The 21,577-nt window shown below is 35.7% G+C and overlaps 1 protein-coding gene and 1 pseudogene across 3 annotated transcripts in view; both read right to left on the reverse strand.

The window, feature by feature from the left end:
* The window catches only part of EPHA6 (EPH receptor A6), an 818,416-nt gene that overhangs the window by 331,474 nt on the left and 465,365 nt on the right, over nucleotides 1-21,577 (reverse strand). For all 3 annotated transcript variants that reach the window (XM_060172097.1, XM_060172096.1, XM_060172098.1), the window contains 3 exons: nucleotides 10,421-10,529; nucleotides 7,024-7,094; nucleotides 2,973-3,098 (listed from right to left, as the gene is read on the reverse strand). In XM_060172097.1, coding sequence (XP_060028080.1) covers nucleotides 2,973-3,098; nucleotides 7,024-7,094; nucleotides 10,421-10,529 — 306 coding nt within the window. The remainder of the gene's footprint in view (nucleotides 1-2,972; nucleotides 3,099-7,023; nucleotides 7,095-10,420; nucleotides 10,530-21,577) is intronic.
* On the reverse strand, nucleotides 14,359-14,535 carry LOC132532947 (U2 spliceosomal RNA; annotated as a pseudogene).

Here is a 21,577-nt window from a genome sequence, read left to right on the forward strand (position 1 = left end):
AAACATGCAGCTTCCTGGGCCAGTGGGGGGTGGGAGTGGGCGGGAGGGATGGGTCACAGTCCTTTGGTGGTGGTAATTTGTTTATGTACACTCCTAGCAAAATGTAGACATATAAATCAGTAGTTAATTAATATGAGAGGGGGAAAATCAATTGTATGTCTCAAAGTTTCTCAAAACACAAACTGAATCCTTTTAATATATAGGCTGTGTATTTGATATGCAGACTCTCTCAAAAGCCTAGACCAAGTAGATTAGAAGCATCCAATAGCACAGCTATATACAAGATACTGGATACTGTACAGCAAACCATAACAAAAGGACTTTTCAAATTTAACCCAATTAACAAATAATGTGATGATAACATTAACTATCGATTGTCTTTTTGAACCCTAAGACAGCAAGAACCTCACATCTCCACTATAGACCTCCTACTTCCCCCAGTTCTGGAACCCTTGGATAGGGCCCACTTTCCCGTATGCATCTCCCAATCCAAACCAAATAATATTGCATCTGCCGATCACAACCTAACCAACGCAACGATTGCCACCTCAATATGCTTCACCTCAAACTGTGTCCAGAGACTTCACGTGTGGAATGACAACCCTTCAGCTTCATTACTCGGGTGAGACCTTTCCTTTTATAGTACACTCTAATTTCATCTCAGGTAGTTCACTTTCTAACAAAGTCCCAGAACCTAGATATACAACAGTTTCTGTGAGAGAGAGCTTATGTGCACATGTATCCATAAACTACTGCAAAATATATACCTGAAAGCAGAAGTACACTAGAGTTTGCAGTGAGTACCTCCCTCACACTTCCTCTCCACTATTCCAAGCTTGGGATCCATGATTGCTCAACAAATTGTTTGGCTTCATATGTTGACTCTCTTTTCAATCACCAGGTTCCAGATGCCACCAGGATGCTGGCCAGGCTTCCCTGGATTGAAGACCCCACCAATGTGTCCTGGAGCTCAGCTTCCCCAGAGACACACCTTACTAGGGAAAGAGAGAGGCAGACTGGGAGTATGGACCGACCAGTCAATGCCCATGTTCAGCGGGGAAGCAATTACAGAAGCCAGACCTTCTACCTTCTGCAACCCTCAACGACCCTGGGTCCATGCTCCCAGAGGGACAGAGAATGGGAAAGCTATCAGGGAGGGGGTTGGTTATGGGGATTGGGTGGTGGGAATTGTGTGGAGTTGTTCCCCTCCTACCTTATGTTTTTGTTCATTAATCGTTTCTTAAATAAATAATTAAAAAAAAAAGGTTCAGTGGTATCTTTGTTTAACCTTTCAAAGACATGGCACTTCATATCATGGTATGCTTTAGGTTTTCATGCTCTCTGGAAAAGATTCTAGAGTATACAGAGGTGAGCAGTACTTTCCCTCTACATCCAGTCACTCTTCTCTTTTTTAGCTGAATGCTTGTTTTACCTGTCAGAGATTATACTATACTATACTATACTATACTATACTATACTATACTATACTATACTATACTATACTATAAAACTATACTATACTATTTTTTATTTTATTTTTGCCTCCAGGGTTATTGCTGGGGCTCGGTGCCTACACTAAGAATCCACTGCTCCTGGAGGCCATTTTTCCCATTTTGTTGCCCTTGTTGTTGTGCTTGTTGTAGTTGTTATTGTTGTCATAGCTGTTATTGTTGTTGGACAAGGACAGAGAGAAATCATGAGAGGAGGGGAAGACACAGAGTGGGAGAGAAAGATAGATACCTGTAGACGAGCTTTACTGCCTGTGAAGCGACCCTTCTGCAGTTGAGGAGCCAGGAACTGGAACTGGGATCTTCACTCCGGTCCTTGCCCTTAACCCCCTGTGCTACAGCCTGCCTCTCCCCCAGAGATAACATTTTTTAACTGCTGCATTAAGTATGTCAATGTGACTGTAGATATGTCTACAATTTCCAATTCATTTCTTTAAAGACAATATCAAGGGGCCAGGCAGTGGTGCACCTGGTTCAACATGCACATTAAAGTGCTCAAGGACCTGGGTTCACGCTTCATGAGTGGTGAAGCAGGATTGCAGGTGTTTCTCTATCTCTTTATTTGTATCCCCCCACTCTCTCAACTTCTCTCTGTTTCTATCCAATAATAGTTAAATTAAAATATTTTTTAAAAGACAAAGTCAAAGACACTAACATTTCATTCTTCTTTTTTCAGACTAGAAGGCAGAGGTACAAATGACAAACTTAAACCATTCAGAGGAGGATCACATGCTACGGAAAGTCAGAAAAAAGAATAGAAGGAGCTCAGTGCCCTTTCTGATGTTCTGAATAAGAGCTCCTCTCCACCCATAATGGATAGCTGATCTGGGCTAGGGGTTTGAGAGAGAAATACATCTTTGCTATAGCATCTTTGTTACATCAGTTTGATCTGTGCCCTAGGTATTACACCGAAAAAAAAAATCTTGGGTATTGACTCATACAAAAAATGTATTTTCCAAAAATTATTGAATAAAGTAGTATTTTGAGTGATTAGGATTTCAACAACGAGAAAAATCATTAATTTGCATTAAGGTGATATAGAAATACTGACTAATTTTATCTAGACTGATTCTCAGAACATCTTTGAATCTTACAGAGCTTCAAGGTCATCAGGATGAATACCAATTATAGTTTAGTCTATAGATCTTGGTGACTATGTAAATCTCTATAAGCTATCACAAACCTCTGAGGTTGCATTTTTAAAAGAACTCCAATTTCATAGTAATTAATCACCATACTGAAAGAAGGCTACAAAATGTTAAAAAGCAAAACTTTCATAAATTTTCTTATTGCTTAGAAATTGACTATAGGTATATATAGCACTGTATAAGTTAACAATACATAAGATAGTTGTGATTCTCATTTCTTCCAATTTCTCAATGCTAAGATTTAAAATGTCATTTAATGAAACAGTCACAAAGTCATCAAGAATCATATCTTCAGAAATACATAGTTTAAGCTTACCTGCCCCAATGACTCTCTCAATGCGAATTCTTGAGGGATCAATTTCTTTTGCAAATTCATGTACTGCTAGGGATGGATCCTCATATGTATCTGGATCTATGTAAGTTTTAATTCCTGGGAAACGCACTGTAGCAAAGTAAAAAAGTAATTTTAAGAGTAATTTAGTAATTACACATCTAATAAATACTGAAAATGAGAAGTGACATGATAAGAATGAACTTTTTTTTATTAATTATTAAAACATAAACATTTGTGGTTTTTTTTTCTGTCCCAATACTCTGCCACTATTACAGTTTTAAGTATCTGAAATCAGATTTTATTTACCTGTCAGTGTAAAGTGACCTGGCAATTTCATAGAGTGAACTGACAGATTCCAGGTTATAAGAGAAAACAACAATAAACAAAAACATTTTATTTTTATATATTTTAATAAATACATAAAATATAATAAATATATTTTATTATCTTTATTTATTGGATAGAGACAGCCATAAATAAAGAGGGAAGGGTGGGATAGAGAGGAAGAGAGACAGAGAGACACCTGCAGCACTGTTTCACCATTCATGAAGCTTTCCCCTTGCGGGTGGGGACCAGGGACTTGAACCTGGGTCCTTGTGCATTATAACATGTACACTCAACCAGGTGAGCCACCACCCGGCCTTCCAAAAATGTTTTATTATACATATGAAAGGAGTTAATTAGCATCAGAATCATTTATATCTATACATTGATTCTATATCTGATCTATCTCAAGAAATAGTTACGACATGGGGAAAATGAACGATAATTGCCTCCTACCCCCAAGTTCCCCAAAGTTTCTCCTGGACTGATGTACTAGGTTTTCTTGAATATATGGTCTAGTTTTGTTGTCTCTCTGTTCCTAGGAATTGCCAAGCAGTACTGAACAGACCTCTGTGCAAAGTGAGAGGATCACAATTATAATCACTCTTCTGTTTCTTTTGTTTTTGAAGTTGTCTCCAAGACTAGATCACACTATTATAGCAGGAAGAAAAAATAAATCAAAGGTCCAAATCTTCTTGTTGGCATTGTAGCTACTTTATGTCTGTTGGGAGTGGAGTGCTCACAGCTCAGGGGCAGGTGGGATGATGAATAGGGGTGGTTGGAAAATCTGCATGGTTGCGTCCTCATTTTCAACTGCTTGAGTAGATGAAGAAATCATACAATGCCCATGCACTCCTTGGTTTTGTTAACTCATTTCTCTTTCATGTTAGGTTGCTAGCTCCCAAAGGATGGGGGATCATTTTTTTTCATCCTTCTAAAAATGGAAAGGTATGATTTTATAGGTACTATGTACATAGTAAAACCTTATTGGATATGTATCAGTATGGATTAAAAGATCAATATTAGATTTATAGCGGATGATATTTATATTTGCTAAGTAGATTCAGAAAGCTGCACTACATCCTCAGTAAAGTGGTCTTTCTATATAAATATGCTCTTCCAAGGAAATTCCAGAAGCAAGCAAACAAAAAGTAATAAAGTATATTTACAGAATGTTTCAAAATGCTCACTATTAGCAGTAATTGCTTCATGTGTCATTTCATGCTGGGGCCCCTCCCTCTGCTATTAACTTTTTGCCTGTTGACTTGTATTGCCAGGTACCTTCCCATGAGAAGATGAAAGCCTTTAAAAATATCACTTGTGAAGCAAATTTCCAGACATAGTTAGAACTGATAATTTTGAAATGTGTTTTTTTCCCTGAAGTTTACACTGGGGGAAAAAAAAAGAAAAAGAAAAGGTCTATGCCTCTAGTTCAAATTTGATGTGCTATTTTTATGACAGTATGAGTATGATTTCAGACTGAATACTATAAACTAAAATCCAGTGGATTTTAGCAGATGATTAGTGGTATCTAATTGGATATAGTGGCATGTTAATTATTTAACTTATTTGTGTCTTCTTAGAGATCAGATTGTTAATCCTTCTCCCACCTTGGATGTTTTGGGTTATTTTCATAGTTTCTTGCTGAGCCCATCTGGTTTAGTTTATGCTAAACTGCCAGTTGGAAAACAGATAGTAAATACCTCAGGAGTATCTTTTTCTTCTTCATTTCAGTATTAAATGTCCTACAGTGAATCTTAAGATTATTCAGCATAAGTTATCTATCCAGGTGTCTTGATTCTGATTTCTGCATCTGTTTTCAGCCTTTCCAGCTCAGCCTATGCTTGGTATTGGCTGCCACAACTCTCTTTCCACTGTCAGTGCAGCAAGCTTCAAATTTACTGTACAAAAGAACAATCTGGGAAAACTTGCTAAAAAAAAAAATGAATACATCTTGCTTAGCTCTACTCTGGATTTCCAAAACTTTGCTAAGAGTAGGACATGCTAATATATGTGGTCATAAGGCCATTAGCTGAGAAATCATGTGAATTAGAAATATCTGGGGCCAGGCAGTGGGACACTTATTTAAGCGCTCACATTATAGTGCTCAATCTCCTGGTTCCCAGCTTCAGGGGAAAGTTTTACCAGTGGTGAAGCAGAGATGTAGGGTCTCTCCATTTCTCTCCCTATTTCTCTGTCTCTATCCAATGATAAATAATTAAAAAAAAAAAGAAGTAGCTGTGATTTTCTTTTCCAAAAAGAATAGTGTTAATTGAAAAGGACATTTTTTTAAAAAAAATTTCTTTATTGGGGAATTAATATTTTACATTTGACAGTAAAGAAAATAGTTCGTACATGCATAACATTTCCCAGTCTTCCATATAACAATACAACCCCCACTAGGTCCTCTGTCATCCTTCTTGGACCTGTACTCCCCCCCACCCCACCCACCAGAGTCTTTGGTGTAATATACAAATTCCAGTTCAGGTTCTACTTGTGTTTTTTCTTCCGATTTTATTTTTCAACTTCTGCCTGAGAGTGAGATCATCCCATATTCATCCTTCTGTTTCTGACTTATTTCACTTAACATGATTTTTTCAAGCTCCATCCAAGATCGGCTGAAAACAATGAAGTCACCATTTTTATTAGCTGAGGAGTATTCCATTGTGTATATATACCACAACTTGCTCAGTCACTCATCTGTTGTTGGACACCTGGGATGCTTCCAGGTTTTTGCTATTACAAATTGTGCTGCTAAGAACATATGTGTACACAGAACTTTTTGGATGCGTGTATTGGGTTCCTTAGGATACATCCCCAGGATAGAAATTGCAGGGTCATAGGGTAGGTCCACTTCTAGCCTTCTGAGAGTTCTCCAGAGAGGTTGAACCAACTGACATTCCCATCAGCAGTGCAGGAGGGTTATTTTTGACCCCACAACCTCTACAGCATTTGTTGTTGCTACCTTGAAAAGTACTTATTTTATTTTTTTGGTTTGCTGTTTGAAGTAGGAGATTAGCTTAAATGATTTAATAACTTTTCTTATGTATTGTTTTTTTAACACATGATCCAAGTCATTTAAGTGCATCCCTTTCATGTTAATTCAGTGCTTTATGGCAGAGAAACTAGGTCCTGATAAAGGGGGTTGCCATTTGGAGTACAGATAAAGGCAGTTATTAGGGAGGAGAGAATGGCAATAATCAAATCAAGTATACTGGCAATTACAGCTTGCCTAGGAGGAGATCATTCAGATGAGTATAACCCTGCATGTAGTTCAAGGATTTCATACATAATCTAAGAATTAAACAGCTGATTTTCATATTTACTGTTAAATTAAGTCTATATTATCTGTTTATATGACAGTTTCTACAGGAAGGAGTAAGAATTCTGTAATATTTTTATGCCTAATTCTCTACTATATAAAGTTTAAGTGCAAATAACTATAGTCATCTTACTTTTAAATTTTTTTTAACATTTTTTAATGGTTGCATTTCTCAACATTCCTCAGGACTGAGGAAAAGGCAATATCCAGTAGTGACAAAGAGGTGTGATATGTACCAACAAACTAAATGGAAAGTTTTAATGCTGAAAGATTGAAAGTAAAAATTTTTTGATTGTATCAATCAAGGCATAGAAGTTTATGAACTCTTGAAGTGCTGGAGATATATATATATATGTCACAATGGCAGAAAACCATTGCTCTACTTACAGTGTCCATTCTGCAAGTGGTTTCTTCTCTTCTCTTCTGATTTCATTTTGGCCTTTATGTACCATTGGCACCTTTCAAAAAAGATAATAGAGTCTTTGTTTAAGAATTATATTGGATGAGATCCAAAATTACTTAGCACATATATATGCAAAAACACTTCATAAGAGGTTTTATTGTATATGTAAAAAGTAATCTGATGAAAATACTCAAGGGAATTGATTGATCTAAATATGAACCTTAGAAAATATTTTATAATCAGCAATAACCATCACATCCTTTAATTATAAGACCTGATAAAAAGTATTAAAAGTCAAAATGAAAAAAAATTAAATTAGCATGTCAGAAACTTAAACAGCTTTCATTTTTAAGGCTAACTAGCATGATATTTTAAATTTTACAAATTTGGTAGATGTGTTCTTTTCTCAGGACAATCATGTTCCAGAGAATAAGAGCAGGAGTATCTTCCATGCCTTTTTTTTTTTCTTTCTCTCACCAGGGTTATCACTGAGATTTAGGAATCTACCACTCCCTATGGCCACCCCCTTTTCTATTTTGTATTTAACAGGACAGAGAGAGTAGTGGAGAGGGCAGACAGAAAGACAGGAAGGAACCTTAGAGCCTCAGGAATGAAAGTCTTTTTGCATGATCATTATGCTGTCTTCCCAGCCTCACTGGAAGTGTTCCTGCATTGTTTGCTAATCTGTGTAAAAGAGTATTATCAAAATACTATTGCCCCAAAGTTTATAAAGTATGAATAGTATTTTCAGTTATAAGTGAAAATACAATAGAGTTTTTCTACTTGACTTATTGCCCCCCCTTTGGTAAGTTTTGCTAAATTTATTGCAATCCAGAATGTATTGTGTTGATTTCTTTCTTTATTAGGGATTAATGATTTACAGTCAATAGCAAAATACAGTAGTTTGTACATATGTAACATTTCTCAGTTTTCCACATTTTTTTAACCTAAGCAAGTTGCTATTGTGATGTCATTTGATGCACCAAATTTCTTTTATTCTTTTGAGGTTTTTTTTCTAGACTGACACTTTTATCATAACACTGAAACTTTATTTCTCTTACCCCTTTCTAGCTATCATTATCTTCTATTCCCTTTTCTTATAAAAGACTCCTAGGTAAGTATCAGAAGAACTTTAACACTTAAAAAAATCATTTTGATTGCGAGGGTTAATGTACTACAGTGTAGTTATTGTCATATGCACATAATCTCATTATGCGCCAGCTCCCACAGTTCTTTTGCACCCTTCTCTATCTTGCCTCCCCTTGCCCCCGAGTTCTTTGCTTTGATGAAATACACTATGTTTTCTTTCTTCCTGTTCCTAATTACTAGGTCCAACTTATAAGTGAAATTATTCAGAATTCATCCTTCTCTTTTTGGCTTATCTCACTTAACATGATGTCTTCACGTTTCATCTAAGATGATGCAAAGGAGACGTCAAAGAAGTTTACATCTCTACCAAGATGTATACGGGTTTGGATTGTTATCTTTTAGGACTGGTGTTCTCTGCTAGTGACCAACAGGCTTAAAGACTGTGTTTTGGAGGCTTGTAGGATATTGTACTAAATATTTTCCTTTCAACAAAATAACAAGTTGACTTAGTCACATCAAAGTTTTTTTGTTCACTATAAACTATGGATGTATCAAACATGTGATTGGTAGCAAAGAACTATCAAAAGACAGCTCTAGGCATACAAAAAAAAAAAAAAGGAAATGCTAAGAAACAAGGAATGATAGTGGTACCACACTATGTACAAACAAGGATTTTCTATTGGGATCAACTTACCATTATTTCCTGCATATTGTTCATTACTTTTCCCTCTTATCAGTAAAGGTATCATTCTCATAGTAGTTAATCTATCTCCTAAAACATGGTACTCTGAGATACTCACTAATAATTATAAGAACAATGCTATTTCAGTTTATATATAATTATCTTGCATAATCATAGAGGAATTGTGTCTATTTTCTAATAAATTTCATTTATAACTGTTATTTTTAAGTTAAGCAAATTAAAATATTCATGTTTCTTAGTTGCTTTATAAATTCTGTAAAACTGGGCTTGTTAAAAACATCAGTCAAGTCTAATATACTCTTAGCAGTTTCATTTTTTCAGAGACTCAGTTTGTATGAACATGGTAAGTGCTTGTTAATTTTTTGATCTATGCCTTTAGTAGGCTATCAAAATTAGAGAGCAAATTTTCTATGTGCTTAGTCTCTGTAGTTTCAACAATATCGTATATAAGTGCAGTCTGAAAATAGAGTAACAGAATGTGTTTAGAGTCAACTGAAGAATTGCCCCTAAAGGTGACTTTTTGTACTTTTAGTTTATTACCAAGTATCAAAAATTTCTAGAAGAGAAAGTATACTGTAGCTGAAGTAAGAATAAATGTGTTTTGTTTGAATGTTCTTATTGCAGTTTAAATCATGACAGTAGTATTTTGCAATATATATTTTTCAAAAATTATCATATAATTTTTATATATTATTATATTCCCATACCAACAATAAAGAAGGAATATTTTTCCTGTGTAAGAATAAAAAACATGATATAATATTTGAGAAGTATGGCAAAAATCTAGGCAAAATATCATGCGTTTAAAAATTAAGGAACACTTATTCTTTGAAAACAAACAGGTTTAGTTAGCAACTACCTCAATTCTGTGTTGAAACTGAAATTTAAGGTTTAAATGAAGGAAGTACTTTGAACACATAGGTGGGATTCAAATCTATGTCTTTTGCTAAGTTAAATTTGTTTTTGCTTTTAATTTTCATTCATATTATTCAAAAGTGAAAACAGATTTATAAAACCAGTTAAATAATTCTCATATACTTTGAATATTTAGCAGACAAAATGATATACTTTTTTAGCAACTTACTTCTATAATTCTAATACTATAAGTTTATAAAGAACTATATAAATTGTTCAGTCTTCCCATTGAATTAGGCCTTTCTCAAGAAAAATTATTTCACATAAATTTTAATGAATTTAATAAAATGTTGTAATTTAAATAAAATTTTATATGTAAATACTGTTTCAAAAAAGAAATAAAGTATGTTTGAATAACTGTAATATTGTGCCTGATGGTAATTTTTTAAATTTTGGTTTATAATTTGCTTGCAATAAAACTAAAGCTTTGAGGTAACATATCGAGTAGAAATCTACCATTCACAACTCTCAACATTTTTATCATGTCTCTCCTTCCCTGTTCAGGTGACTGCTGTTACGGGGGCCAGCCAGGTGTGGCTCTGTTGCCATATAACGCTTATTGGCAGAGCTCCTCCCTTTTTCTCTGAGTTGTGCTGTTTTACATGTAGATTAAGCATATAAAAATGAGTTTTTTTTCTACAAATCTTAGATATAATCTGATAAAGTTCAGTTACCTCCCAGTGATTAAGAAGAACAGCGTTAGTATGACGAGGAGCGTGAATCCTCCGACTGCTGCCGTGGCTATTACCAGAATCTGCCCCTGTTCTGCAGCTATGTCAGAAGCTGAAACACAGAGTCAATATTAAAATTTCCCTGGGTGACATTTCACTACCAACATTATTTTATGACTTTTGTATAAAACTGAATCTTGACAAGTTATCAAAATTGTTTACATAATTTTTACCTTTTTTCACATATAGGATGCAAAGTAAGGATTAAGTTGAGGCTATAACTCAAACATAACTTTTTTTTCTTTTCTAACTATTTTTTTAATAAAACCAGTAGAGTCTTAATACCTCACATTTTTAGATTAAATATGTGTTGCCAAACTGCAACAGCAGATGCTTAAATAATAACTAATTACTTGATATACTTTGACCCACAGATGATGTTTTACACAATATTTTGGTGTCTGTTTCTCCAAACTGGAAAGGGTAGTTATATCGTTACTTTTAAGAATAACCTTTATGTTTCATAGTGTTAATACAAACCTACAAATTTCCACTTCAGCATACAAAGGTATGCTTAGATGCTAATAAATACTGATGCCTGTCAGTAATTCTTTTTTTAAATTTTATTATCTTTATTTATTGGATAGAGATAGCCAGAAATCGAGAGGGTAGGAGAGACAAAGAAAGACAGACACCTGCAGCACTGCTTCACCACTTGCAAAACTTTCCCCCTGCAGGTGGGGACAGTAATTCTGAAATCCCCTATTTATACACCTTGAAGAAAAGATATGGCAGTAACATTACTTTTCTGAGTGACAAAATCCTATATGGGACATATGTTTCTCTAGCTTTCCAAGAATCCTCTGAAGTCTATCAATGAATTTGTTAGCACTTGATGTGCCCTGTGTAACAGAAGTTTTAATCATACTGGTTTTTACATACACAAACACTTAAATAGAGGCAAGGAAACTGAAGCCCAGAAAAATTAAAGTATTTGTCTGAACACACATGCTCATTATCAGAACTCAGGTCTCTGGATTTTGTTACAGTTCTCCTTTGAAAATCATTGTTAATAAGAAAAACACAAGTCATCCTACTATGGGTAAAACCAGAACAGAGCTGGGAAACATGTCCAGATAAACCTAAGTACACTCAGGCCCTCTTAGACAGTTTCCCCTCTGGAAAGGCACTGACAGGAAATAAGATACCCAGGATGGGAACACAATCACAGCTCTTCTAACCCTTCACTCAGTTCTCCTATTACAGCTTTGGGCTCTGCTCTTTAATATCTTCCTATGCTTAACTTCTTGTTGCACTAGACCTCACAGTAATGACTCAGCCAATTAACAAGTATAAATATTAAATCAGTTAGTCCTTGAACTTGAATTTAATATCCCTGAACTTGAATAAAGCTTGATTTTCTTTGTCTTGATTATTATAAAAAAATTACTAATCTGATCAGTTAAACATGGCAAACTGAATAGAATGAGTATAACTAAAGAAAACTCAGTCTCTACCCTAATCGTTTTATTCATCTTAGGTATACTTCAAGCCTTCTAGTTGTGAATCTTTTCCTGAAACACATTACACTATGTCAAAATTTTTATGCAGAGTGAGAATTTCTTCATAAAAATGACATCTCCACTAGAGGATATCTGAATCTTCAAAGCTTTTCTTGAGTCAGTAACCAGTCAGTAGCATGTGAGAGGCTTGGAAAGAGATCTAATGTAAATAAAAACACAAGTCTAATGTAAAGATATAATATAAATAAAAACACAAGTCACTTACGTTTAGCTTTCAATGAAAAACTCTAAACTTGGAATTAAATTTTAGTCACTATCATTTAATCAAAATATTTTCAGGCAATCTATTTCAACATTGAGTTTAGCTCATAATGTGCGCATTGACAAGTTAAATAGCTGCACTTTACCCAATAAATAACATATTGAAGATTGTTTACTAGTTTTCACAGTATTTCCTAATCTTAAAATAGTACTGATATCATGAGAATTAATGTGTGCTGCAAAATGTCATATTTTCTTATTGAAAGTTATTGAGTAAAAAATTATAGAAAGTAGATTAACTCTTTGAAAATAAAAATATTGCATTTTCAAAAATCATTCATTTAGCAGCTTCTTATGTGTAAAACATAAAACATTTTCAAGAGTTTAAAATCTGGACTACATTATTTCCGCAGTACCCAGGGGACAATTTATTGATGCCATATTCAAAGTTCAGATGAAGAAGTAGATTGCATATTTACATGCCTTCTAAAAATTGAATTGCTCTGTTAAAGAAAATTATTTGGTTTGACTAACATATTTTTTTGACACTTGTGACTAGCCAATTATCAACTTTGTCTATAATTGCATAGTGGAATAAGAAACTGCTTTATTTCGAAACATGCATACTCTCATATTGTTGGCTTTTAAACCTCTCTATGAGGAGTTTTAGATATACTTCTATGGAAAATACTTATATGAAGACATAAATTTGAAATTCAGAATGTATAGTATGATGCACTGCTATACTTTTATTAAAATACTATGGGTGGTGCAAACAGAGTGATTACAAAGAAGTTTATCATTGCTAATAATCCCTACTTATTTAATACATAGTTATGATAAAACACACCAGTGTTCTAAATTTAATATCAAATTTATTTGTGAAAAAAGTCTTAATAGTTACGATTGCTTTTCCTAGTACTAATAGTATATTACTTGCCTAATGTTATACATCTTGTACATAGTAATGCTGACAATTCAACCTTGATTTTTCTGGTGCTAGGTTGACATATTGTCAGTATCTTTTATTACCATCTCCACTGACAGAACTGGACAGACACATGTCTTCTGTATGTCCTGGAAAAGTCACAACTTTTAATGGCCTTGATTTCATGTCTGTGAAGTAAGCATATTTTTTAAAGCTTTTTTTAAATTTATTTACTTTCCCTTTGGTTGCCCTTGTTTAACATTGCTGTGGTTATTGATGTCATTGTTGTTGAATAGGACAGAGAAAAATGGATAGAGGAGGGGAAGACAGAGAGGGGGAGAGAAAGACAGACACCTGCAGACCTGCTTCACCGCCTGTGAAGTGACTCCCCTGCAGGTGGGGAGCCGGGGTGTCAAACCACGATCCTTACACTGGTCCTTGCGCTTTGCACCATATTAAGTTAAATGTCCTTGTCACAAACTTTCAGAGCATTCTTACTATGATATTGTGCTACCTTGAAGGCTACAGACAAACAATGGGGAGAATAAAATTAACTACATGAGAATAAGAGAAATAAGGAGGATATGTGTTGCAGCTCTAGATGCTGACAAGGATGATTTCTATTTTCTTAAGATTAATATTGATCAATCAGAAAGTTCTGCTTTTATCTCCAGAGTCATCATCATCATTATCTAATCAGATTGCATTTCTCTAGTTCTTTGTTTTTAAGAAGATAAAATAGGAATACAAAGTTATAATGGTTCTAGGTATACAAAATAATGATTTGTGATTTGTATACAGTATGAAATGATCACCACACTGAACTGGTTAACATCTATCACCATACATAGACATGACCCTTTTATTTCTTGTGATGAAAATACTTAAGGTTTACTTTTAGTAACTTTTAAATATACAACAAATCATTATTAACTATAGGAGCCATGCTGTACATTAAATACCATGGCTTAGTTTACAATGGAAAATATAAGTCTGTTGACTATATTTCAAATTTTACCTCTCCCACAGTCCTCCCCACTCACACACACCTCTACTAATCACCAATGTGTTCCTTTTATCTATATCTTGTTTACTTGTTGTTTTATTTCAAATTCTACAAAAAGTGATCATACAGTATTTATCTCTGTCTTACTTCACTTAATACACTCCCTCCAGGTACACACATGTTTAAATGGCATTCTATTTATGGCAGTATAATATTCTATAATCATGCATATAATATTTTTTTATTTCTGCAATATCAGGTCAATATATGGGGTGAATATTCTCACTCCCTGCTCCAAAAATCTATTTAATATATTGTCTTTGGCTAGAGGATGTATCGGATATTAAACTGACAAAAGCAAATATTACAGTTAACCTAAGCGAAAAGGCCAAGAAGTGATACATGCAGCATTTTTCACTAATTCAACAAATGTTTGCTGAACACCTACTACATGATAGGCATTCGCATAGGCTCTTTTCAACAACAAGACAGTTATTCCTTCTTGAATTTAGTTCAGTGGTGGAAGATAAAAACTTAATAAATAATTTAAAAAGTAAGTATTATCGTGGAAGAATAACTGCAGTATAATGAAGATAATAACCATTTAGCAATAAGAGTCAGCAGTGTGTGCGTATGAACACATAATGCCTTGGGATGAGAAAACTTTGTACTTGACTAGAGGGCTCAGACATATGATTACAAACACTCATCTAAACCATATATTCATCTACCAGAGAAGTGAGGTCAAAGATGGCTGTACAGATGATTGTCTGTTTATCTGCTTTGCAGCCACATCAGATATATAACAAAACATGGGACAACCTGCATGGGAACAAACCTGTAACCCGGGCAAACATGATTTTTACATTAAGAGACAAAAGAACAGTAACTAGACATTAAGAATCTTGTCTTTGTCATGAAAGAAAGAAAAGCCACTTCAAAACAAGATGCAAATAGGAAGAGATTTCTGAAGTGTGGGGTTTTAGGGAATAAGCAGGAAGGCTGTGCCAAGCCACTAGCATTGTAACTTTTTATAATCTTTTACTTAAAACACAAGGATGAGACACAAGAAATTAGAGTCTGTAAACCACGTGAGATCCACCTGCAGGTGTCATCCAGATAACTGCTGCAACCATGCTGACAACAGGACTGTGGATGCCTTACTGAAATGCAGTCACCAGAGTAACAGATCGTAAGAGTCAGACTCCAGGAGCAGAGACCCACCAGTTTCTAGGAAGTAGGAGATTTAGTTTGGGACTGAGAGACATTTATTAAGATTCAATATCAGAGCAGAAATTAATGAAACAGAAACCAGGGAGTCAGGTGGTGCATCTGGTTAAGTGTACACATTACAGTGTGCAAGGACTTAGGTTCAAGCCCCTGCAAGGGGAAAGCTTCACGAGTGGTGAAGTAGTTCTGCAGCTATCTCTTTGTCTCTCTCTCTCTCTGCCACCCCCTCAATTTCTTTCCCTTTTCAATAGTAAATACATAATTAATATTCTAAAAATTAAATGTAAACCAAAGAAATAATTCAAAAGATTAATGAAATCCAGACTGGCTCTTTGAAAGGACAAATAAAATAGATAAACCACTAGCTAGACTTACAAAAAAAAGGAGATAAAGCTTCAATAAAAGCAGTAAAAAATGAGAGACATGAAATCACAACTGAAGATGGGGAGATACAAAGAATCATATGAGGACACTATGGACACCACTGTACAAATAAATTAGACCGTCTAGGAAGTCGATAGCTTAAACAGGTCATTCATTAATAGAGAAATTGAATCAGCAACCAAAAATCTATCAAACAGATAGAGTCTAGGTATAGATGGTTGTACCAATGAATTCTATAAAGCTTTCAATGAAGAACTAACACCAATTCTCCTCAAACTAGAGAAAACAGAAGAGAATGAAACACTTCCAATCACATTCTATGAGATTAACATCACATTAATTACTAAAGCAGGAAAAGATCCAATCAAAAAAGAAAATTATGGGTGTATATCCTTGATTTACATTGATTTTCAACAAAATTTTGGAAAATTAAATTCAACAACATATCAAGAGAATAATTCACCAAGATCAAGTGGGATTCATTCCAGGATGGCTCAGCATTTACAAGTCAATCAATATAACCCTTTATACTGACAAAAGGAAAGACAAAACCACATGATGATATCAACTGATAAAGAAAAGGCATTTGACAAGATCCAACATCCATTTATGATAAAGACACTGCAGAAATTGGAAATATAAGAACAATTCCTTAACATAATGAAGACCATTTATGACAAACCCACAACTAACTTTATTGTCAATGGGTGAAAGTGGAAAGCTTTTATTTGATGTTAGTATAACCATTATTATTCAAATAGTCCTGGAGGCTCTGACCATTGCAATCAGGCAAGGAAGAGTTATTAAAGACATACATATTGGAAAAAAAGAAATCAAGCTATCATTATTCACTGACAACATAATAGTATACCAAGAGGTTTCCCAGAACTCTAGTAAAAAATTACTAAAAACAGTAAGTTCAGTAGAGTCGCAGGATATAAAACTAACACCCATAAATCTGTATCATTTCTTTTTTTAAAAAAAAAATTATTCCCTTTTGTTGCCCTTGTTGTTGTTGGATAGGACAGAGAGAAATGGAGAGAGTAGGGGAAGACAGAGAGGGGATGACAAAGACACCTGCAGACCTGCTTCAATGCTTGTGAAGCGACTCCTCTGCAAGTGGGGAGCTGGGGGCTCAAACCGGGATCCTTAACGGCAGTCCTTGCTCTTGGCACCATGTGTGTTTAACCTGCTGTGCTACCAACCATCTCCCAATCTGTGTCATTTCTATATATAAGTGATGAATTAGATGAAAGGGAATGAAAGAACTTAATCCTATTTACAGTTGGACCTTCCCCAATAAACTACCTCAAGTGAATTTCACAAAGGAGGTAAAGGATCTCTACAGAGAAAGCTATAGGACACTTTTAAAAGAAACAGAAAATGAAACAAAGAAATGGAAGAGTATTCCATTCATGAATTGGAAGAATAAACAATATTAAATGGCTGCACTATCAAAATCAATCTACAGGTTTTTTCTTTTTTTTTTTCCCAAACTCAGTCAATTTCTGCTTTGCGTTTCTACTTCTTTTTTTTTTTACATGCATAACATTCCCCAGATTCCCATTTAGCAATACAGGTTTTTTCATGTAATTAATTTTATTATTGATTTACAAAACTATAAGATAACAGGGGTATAATTCCACACTGTTCCCATCACCAGTTCTGTGACCACATTACCTCCATTAGTTCTTCCAAGACCACAGATATGGGTTGACTATTATTTTTAAGAATTTTATTAGTGATTTAATATTAATTTACAAAATTACAAGATAACGGGTACAGTTCTGCACTGCTCCCACCGCCAGAGTTCTGAATCTCCAATTCCTCCATTATAAGCTACAGTGGTTTTCTTAAGGTTGTAGATATGGGTTAACTATTATTTTTACAACTACCTGTCTATATTTGTATATATTTGCTCATTTCTTTCCTATGGTCTCATTTTCTCTTCCTTTCCGAGTCACACCTAGACTTATTACTACATTTAATGTCCCTTTTTGTTTCCTCTTCTCTGTCCGAGCCCTGATGGAGTTGGAGTACAGAGCCCTCTGGTCATCTTCCCCCTATCATTTCTCCCCTACTGGGAGTATGGACCAGAATTATTTTTGGGGTGAAGAAGATGAGAGTTCTGGCTTCTGTAACTATTTCTCTGCTGGACATGAGCGTTGGCAGGTCTATCCATACCTCCAGACTGTTCCTATCTTTCCCTATTGGGATAGGGCTCTGGAGAGGTAATGTTCCAGGATACATTACTGAGGTCCCTATCAAGATACTAATGAAATTTTTCAATAAATATTAATAACTCATTCAAAAATTTGTGTGGAACCACAAAAAAACATGGATAGCCAAATAAAGAAGAAAAAAAAGAAATGGAGGTATCACATTCTCCAACTTCTGTCTATATTACAAAGCAATGTTAATTAAAACAGCATGGTGCTGGAATAAGAATGAACACTGAAGTTAACAGAACAGAATGGAGAGCCCAGAAGTAAGCCCACACATATAGAATTACCTAATATATGACAAGGGGCCCAAAACCACTCAATGGGGGTAAAAGAAGGCCTCTTCAATAAATTTTTCTGGAACAACTGGACAGCCACATGTAAAAAAATTAAACTGGATTATCACCTAACTCCATGCACCAAAATAGGATAAAAACTAATCAAAGATCTAGGTATTTGGCCAGAAACTCTAAAATATATAGAAGTAAAAAAAGTTACCAAACATACAAGGATAGCTAGGCAACCCAGTAACTAGGAGAAGCTACTTACATATCACACATCAGACAAATGTGTAATAATAATCACTTACAAAATGGATTATACAGGAATGAATTATGATTATCAATATCTCTTGAAAACTTGTCCACGTTATTAAATTCCTTTTATCAATATTGAGATTTTTTTCCAATTAGTATTGTAACAGAAAATGTAATAGTCGTATAAGTAACATAGTGTGTAAATTTGTTTTTAAAAAGAAACACAACAAAACTCATGTTGTCAAATTAAATTTATTAGTGGATTAGTTTATTGGCAATGCCCTTTACTTAGTGGAATGGGGTTGTAGTCTAAAAAAGAATAAGTAGATTGAAAAATATACTTTATTCTATGGCTTGGAAGGAAGCATACTTCCGTAATAGGAGGCAATTATCTGAAAGGGTTGCAAAATTGTTACTGAAAAAGGATTTAGCACCTACCCTAGACTGGGCGTTAGTCAAATTACATTGTTAAGCTTAGGATGTTTCCTTAGAAGTTTCTATTTAAAGAGAAAAAAGTAAAGCTCCTTATTTGGAATACAAATACATTTAAAAATATATTTTATGTTTTTAGGAACATATGAAAGACATTTTCATATTTTTAGCCAAATTATTTTATTTTATAGGAGTATATGATTTTGTCTGTCTGTAAGCAAGATTGTGAGTTTATATTTACATCTCAGAGTAAAAGCTATTATTTATATTGTTTCATTTACAGTGAAATAATTTTTCAAAGGTAACTCTTCTGTTACAAGCATCTTTTAAAAGTTACGGGAGAAAGTAGCTACATGGATTTTAAAATAAGTTAATTCTCAAAATGGTATTCAATAAAAATAAATTTTCATATGTTTTATATTCACATATTTATAGAGGACCCTCATAACTTGATGTAATGTCAAAAATCTCAAATGATATTATCTTGTCTTTTCATCAAAATTATTGCATAAAGCAGAACAGAAATGTCAACAAAGTAATAGATTGACAGTATCTAGTAAATTAACCTTTGCTTACATACAATTTTTTTTTTTTCCCTCCAGGGTTATTGCTGGGCTCGGTGCCTGCACCATGAATCCACCGCTCCTGGAGGCCATTTTTCCCCCTTTTTGTTGCCCTAGTTGTAGCAGCCTCGTTGCGGTTATTATTGCCATTGTTGACATTGCATTGTTGTTGGATAGGACAGAGAGAAATGGAGAGAGGAGGGGAAGACAGAGAGAGAGGGAGAGAGAAAGATAGACACCTGCAGACCTGCTTCACCGCCCGTGAAGCGACTCCCCTGCAGGTGGGGAGCCGGGGGCTCGAACCAGGATCCTTACGCCGGTCCCTGCACTTTGCGCCACCTGTGCTTAACCCACTGTGCCACCGCCCGACCCCCACATACAATTTTTTTTTTAGGAAAAAATCCCCCTCTCACATAAAATCAGGATAGGTTTTAATCCTGCAGAAATGAGTCACAAATTAAAGATGTGACTGTCTCTCTCTCTCCATATATATATATGGGATAATTCATTTGTAAAATTCCAAGACTATGTGGTCATGTTAGATTTGAGTGAAAGTTGAGACAGTATTTCTTATAGATGAATAGGGTTGCATTGGATCGACCTTCCCGTGGTGCATCCCTTGAGTACCCATTCATTGGGGAAACTGACGATCCTTCCTAGCCGACTGAATCCACATGGATCCCAGTCACTTTCAAAGCCAGCAACAAGCAGCTCCTGACAGCTTTCAAGCTGTTGGTCCTGCTCTTCGAGTCCTCCAACTTAATGTTGAGGGGCTGTCCTTTGCCAAACGAGTTCTTATTGGTCAACTCGCGATACAGCATCAGGCAGATGTTATCTGCCTACAAGAAACACATATAGCAGTCGATGAAGCTGCTCGATTCACCATCAGTGGATTGGATTTAATATGCTATAATCTCCATCCTAAACACGGCTGAGCCATCTATGCCAAATCGTGTCTTGCGGACGTTTACCACAAGGCCTCTTCGACCTTCTACGACTCCATTACTATTGGCACTATTCAGCTCGTCAACGTATATAAGCCTCCCAGTGCCTCATGGGATAATGAGGTTCTGCCTAGCCCGAATCACCCAGCCGTTTACGTTGGAGACTTTAATAGTCATCACCAAGACTGGGGATATTCCTCCACTCGTGCTGACGGCTCTATCTTAGCCGACTGGGCTTCAGCGAATGACCTCTCCCTATTATACGATCCCAAACAACCAGGCTCTTTTCACAGTGGAAATAGTGCTAGATGGAATAAAGACTCGTCACCCGACCTGTGCTGGATTAGCACAGTCAAAGGCCAAGCCTTTCCCGCTACGAGACAAGTTCTCAAGATCTTCCTGCACAGTCATCACCGCCCAGCTATCATCCACATTGGTCTCCAGCTCCCACTGATTCTGTGCTCGGAGAAACTAAGATGGAACTTTCGGAAAGCAAACTGGCGTCTTGTTCAGTGATCTTACCAACAAATCTATTCCTGCAATTCCAATTAACTCTATCCCCTCTGAAGATTCCTACAGGCACTTCCGCCAAGCCATCTTCAAAGCAGCTTCCCAAGCCATTCCTCATGGGAGACGTGCTAACTATAAGCCTTGTCTTGATGCTGAATGCGAGCAACTACTAAAGCAGTATGATGAGTCGGGCGACCCAGATGTGGCTGACCATCTCATTGCCTCCCTGGATGCAGCACGCCAAGCCCGCTGGCAACAACTCACGGAAAGTCTGAACTTCACCCACTCAAGTAGGAAGGCCTGGAAGCTTCTTCACAGACTGGGTGCTGGTAGCCAACCCCCTCCCATCTCCCATCCTCCCGTATCTCCAAACTCAGTGGCCAGTCACCTAACTCAAGTTGGACGTGCTAAGATCGACCCAGTCTGGAAAAGAGAAATTTCCCATGAGTGGTCATCCCACTTCTGGTTATCTTGTCCATCTCCAAAACTCTCTCCCTTTACACTGTCTGAACTGGAAGACGCTTTGAAGAGGGTTAAACCGGGAACAGCTGCTGGCTATGATAACATCACCCCAGAACTCATTCTTAACCTGGGTCCCGCGGCAAAGAAGTGGCTCGCTTC

Source organism: Erinaceus europaeus, chromosome 14, assembly GCF_950295315.1.
Source record: "Erinaceus europaeus chromosome 14, mEriEur2.1, whole genome shotgun sequence".
Classification (NCBI taxonomy): Eukaryota; Metazoa; Chordata; class Mammalia; order Eulipotyphla; family Erinaceidae; genus Erinaceus; species Erinaceus europaeus.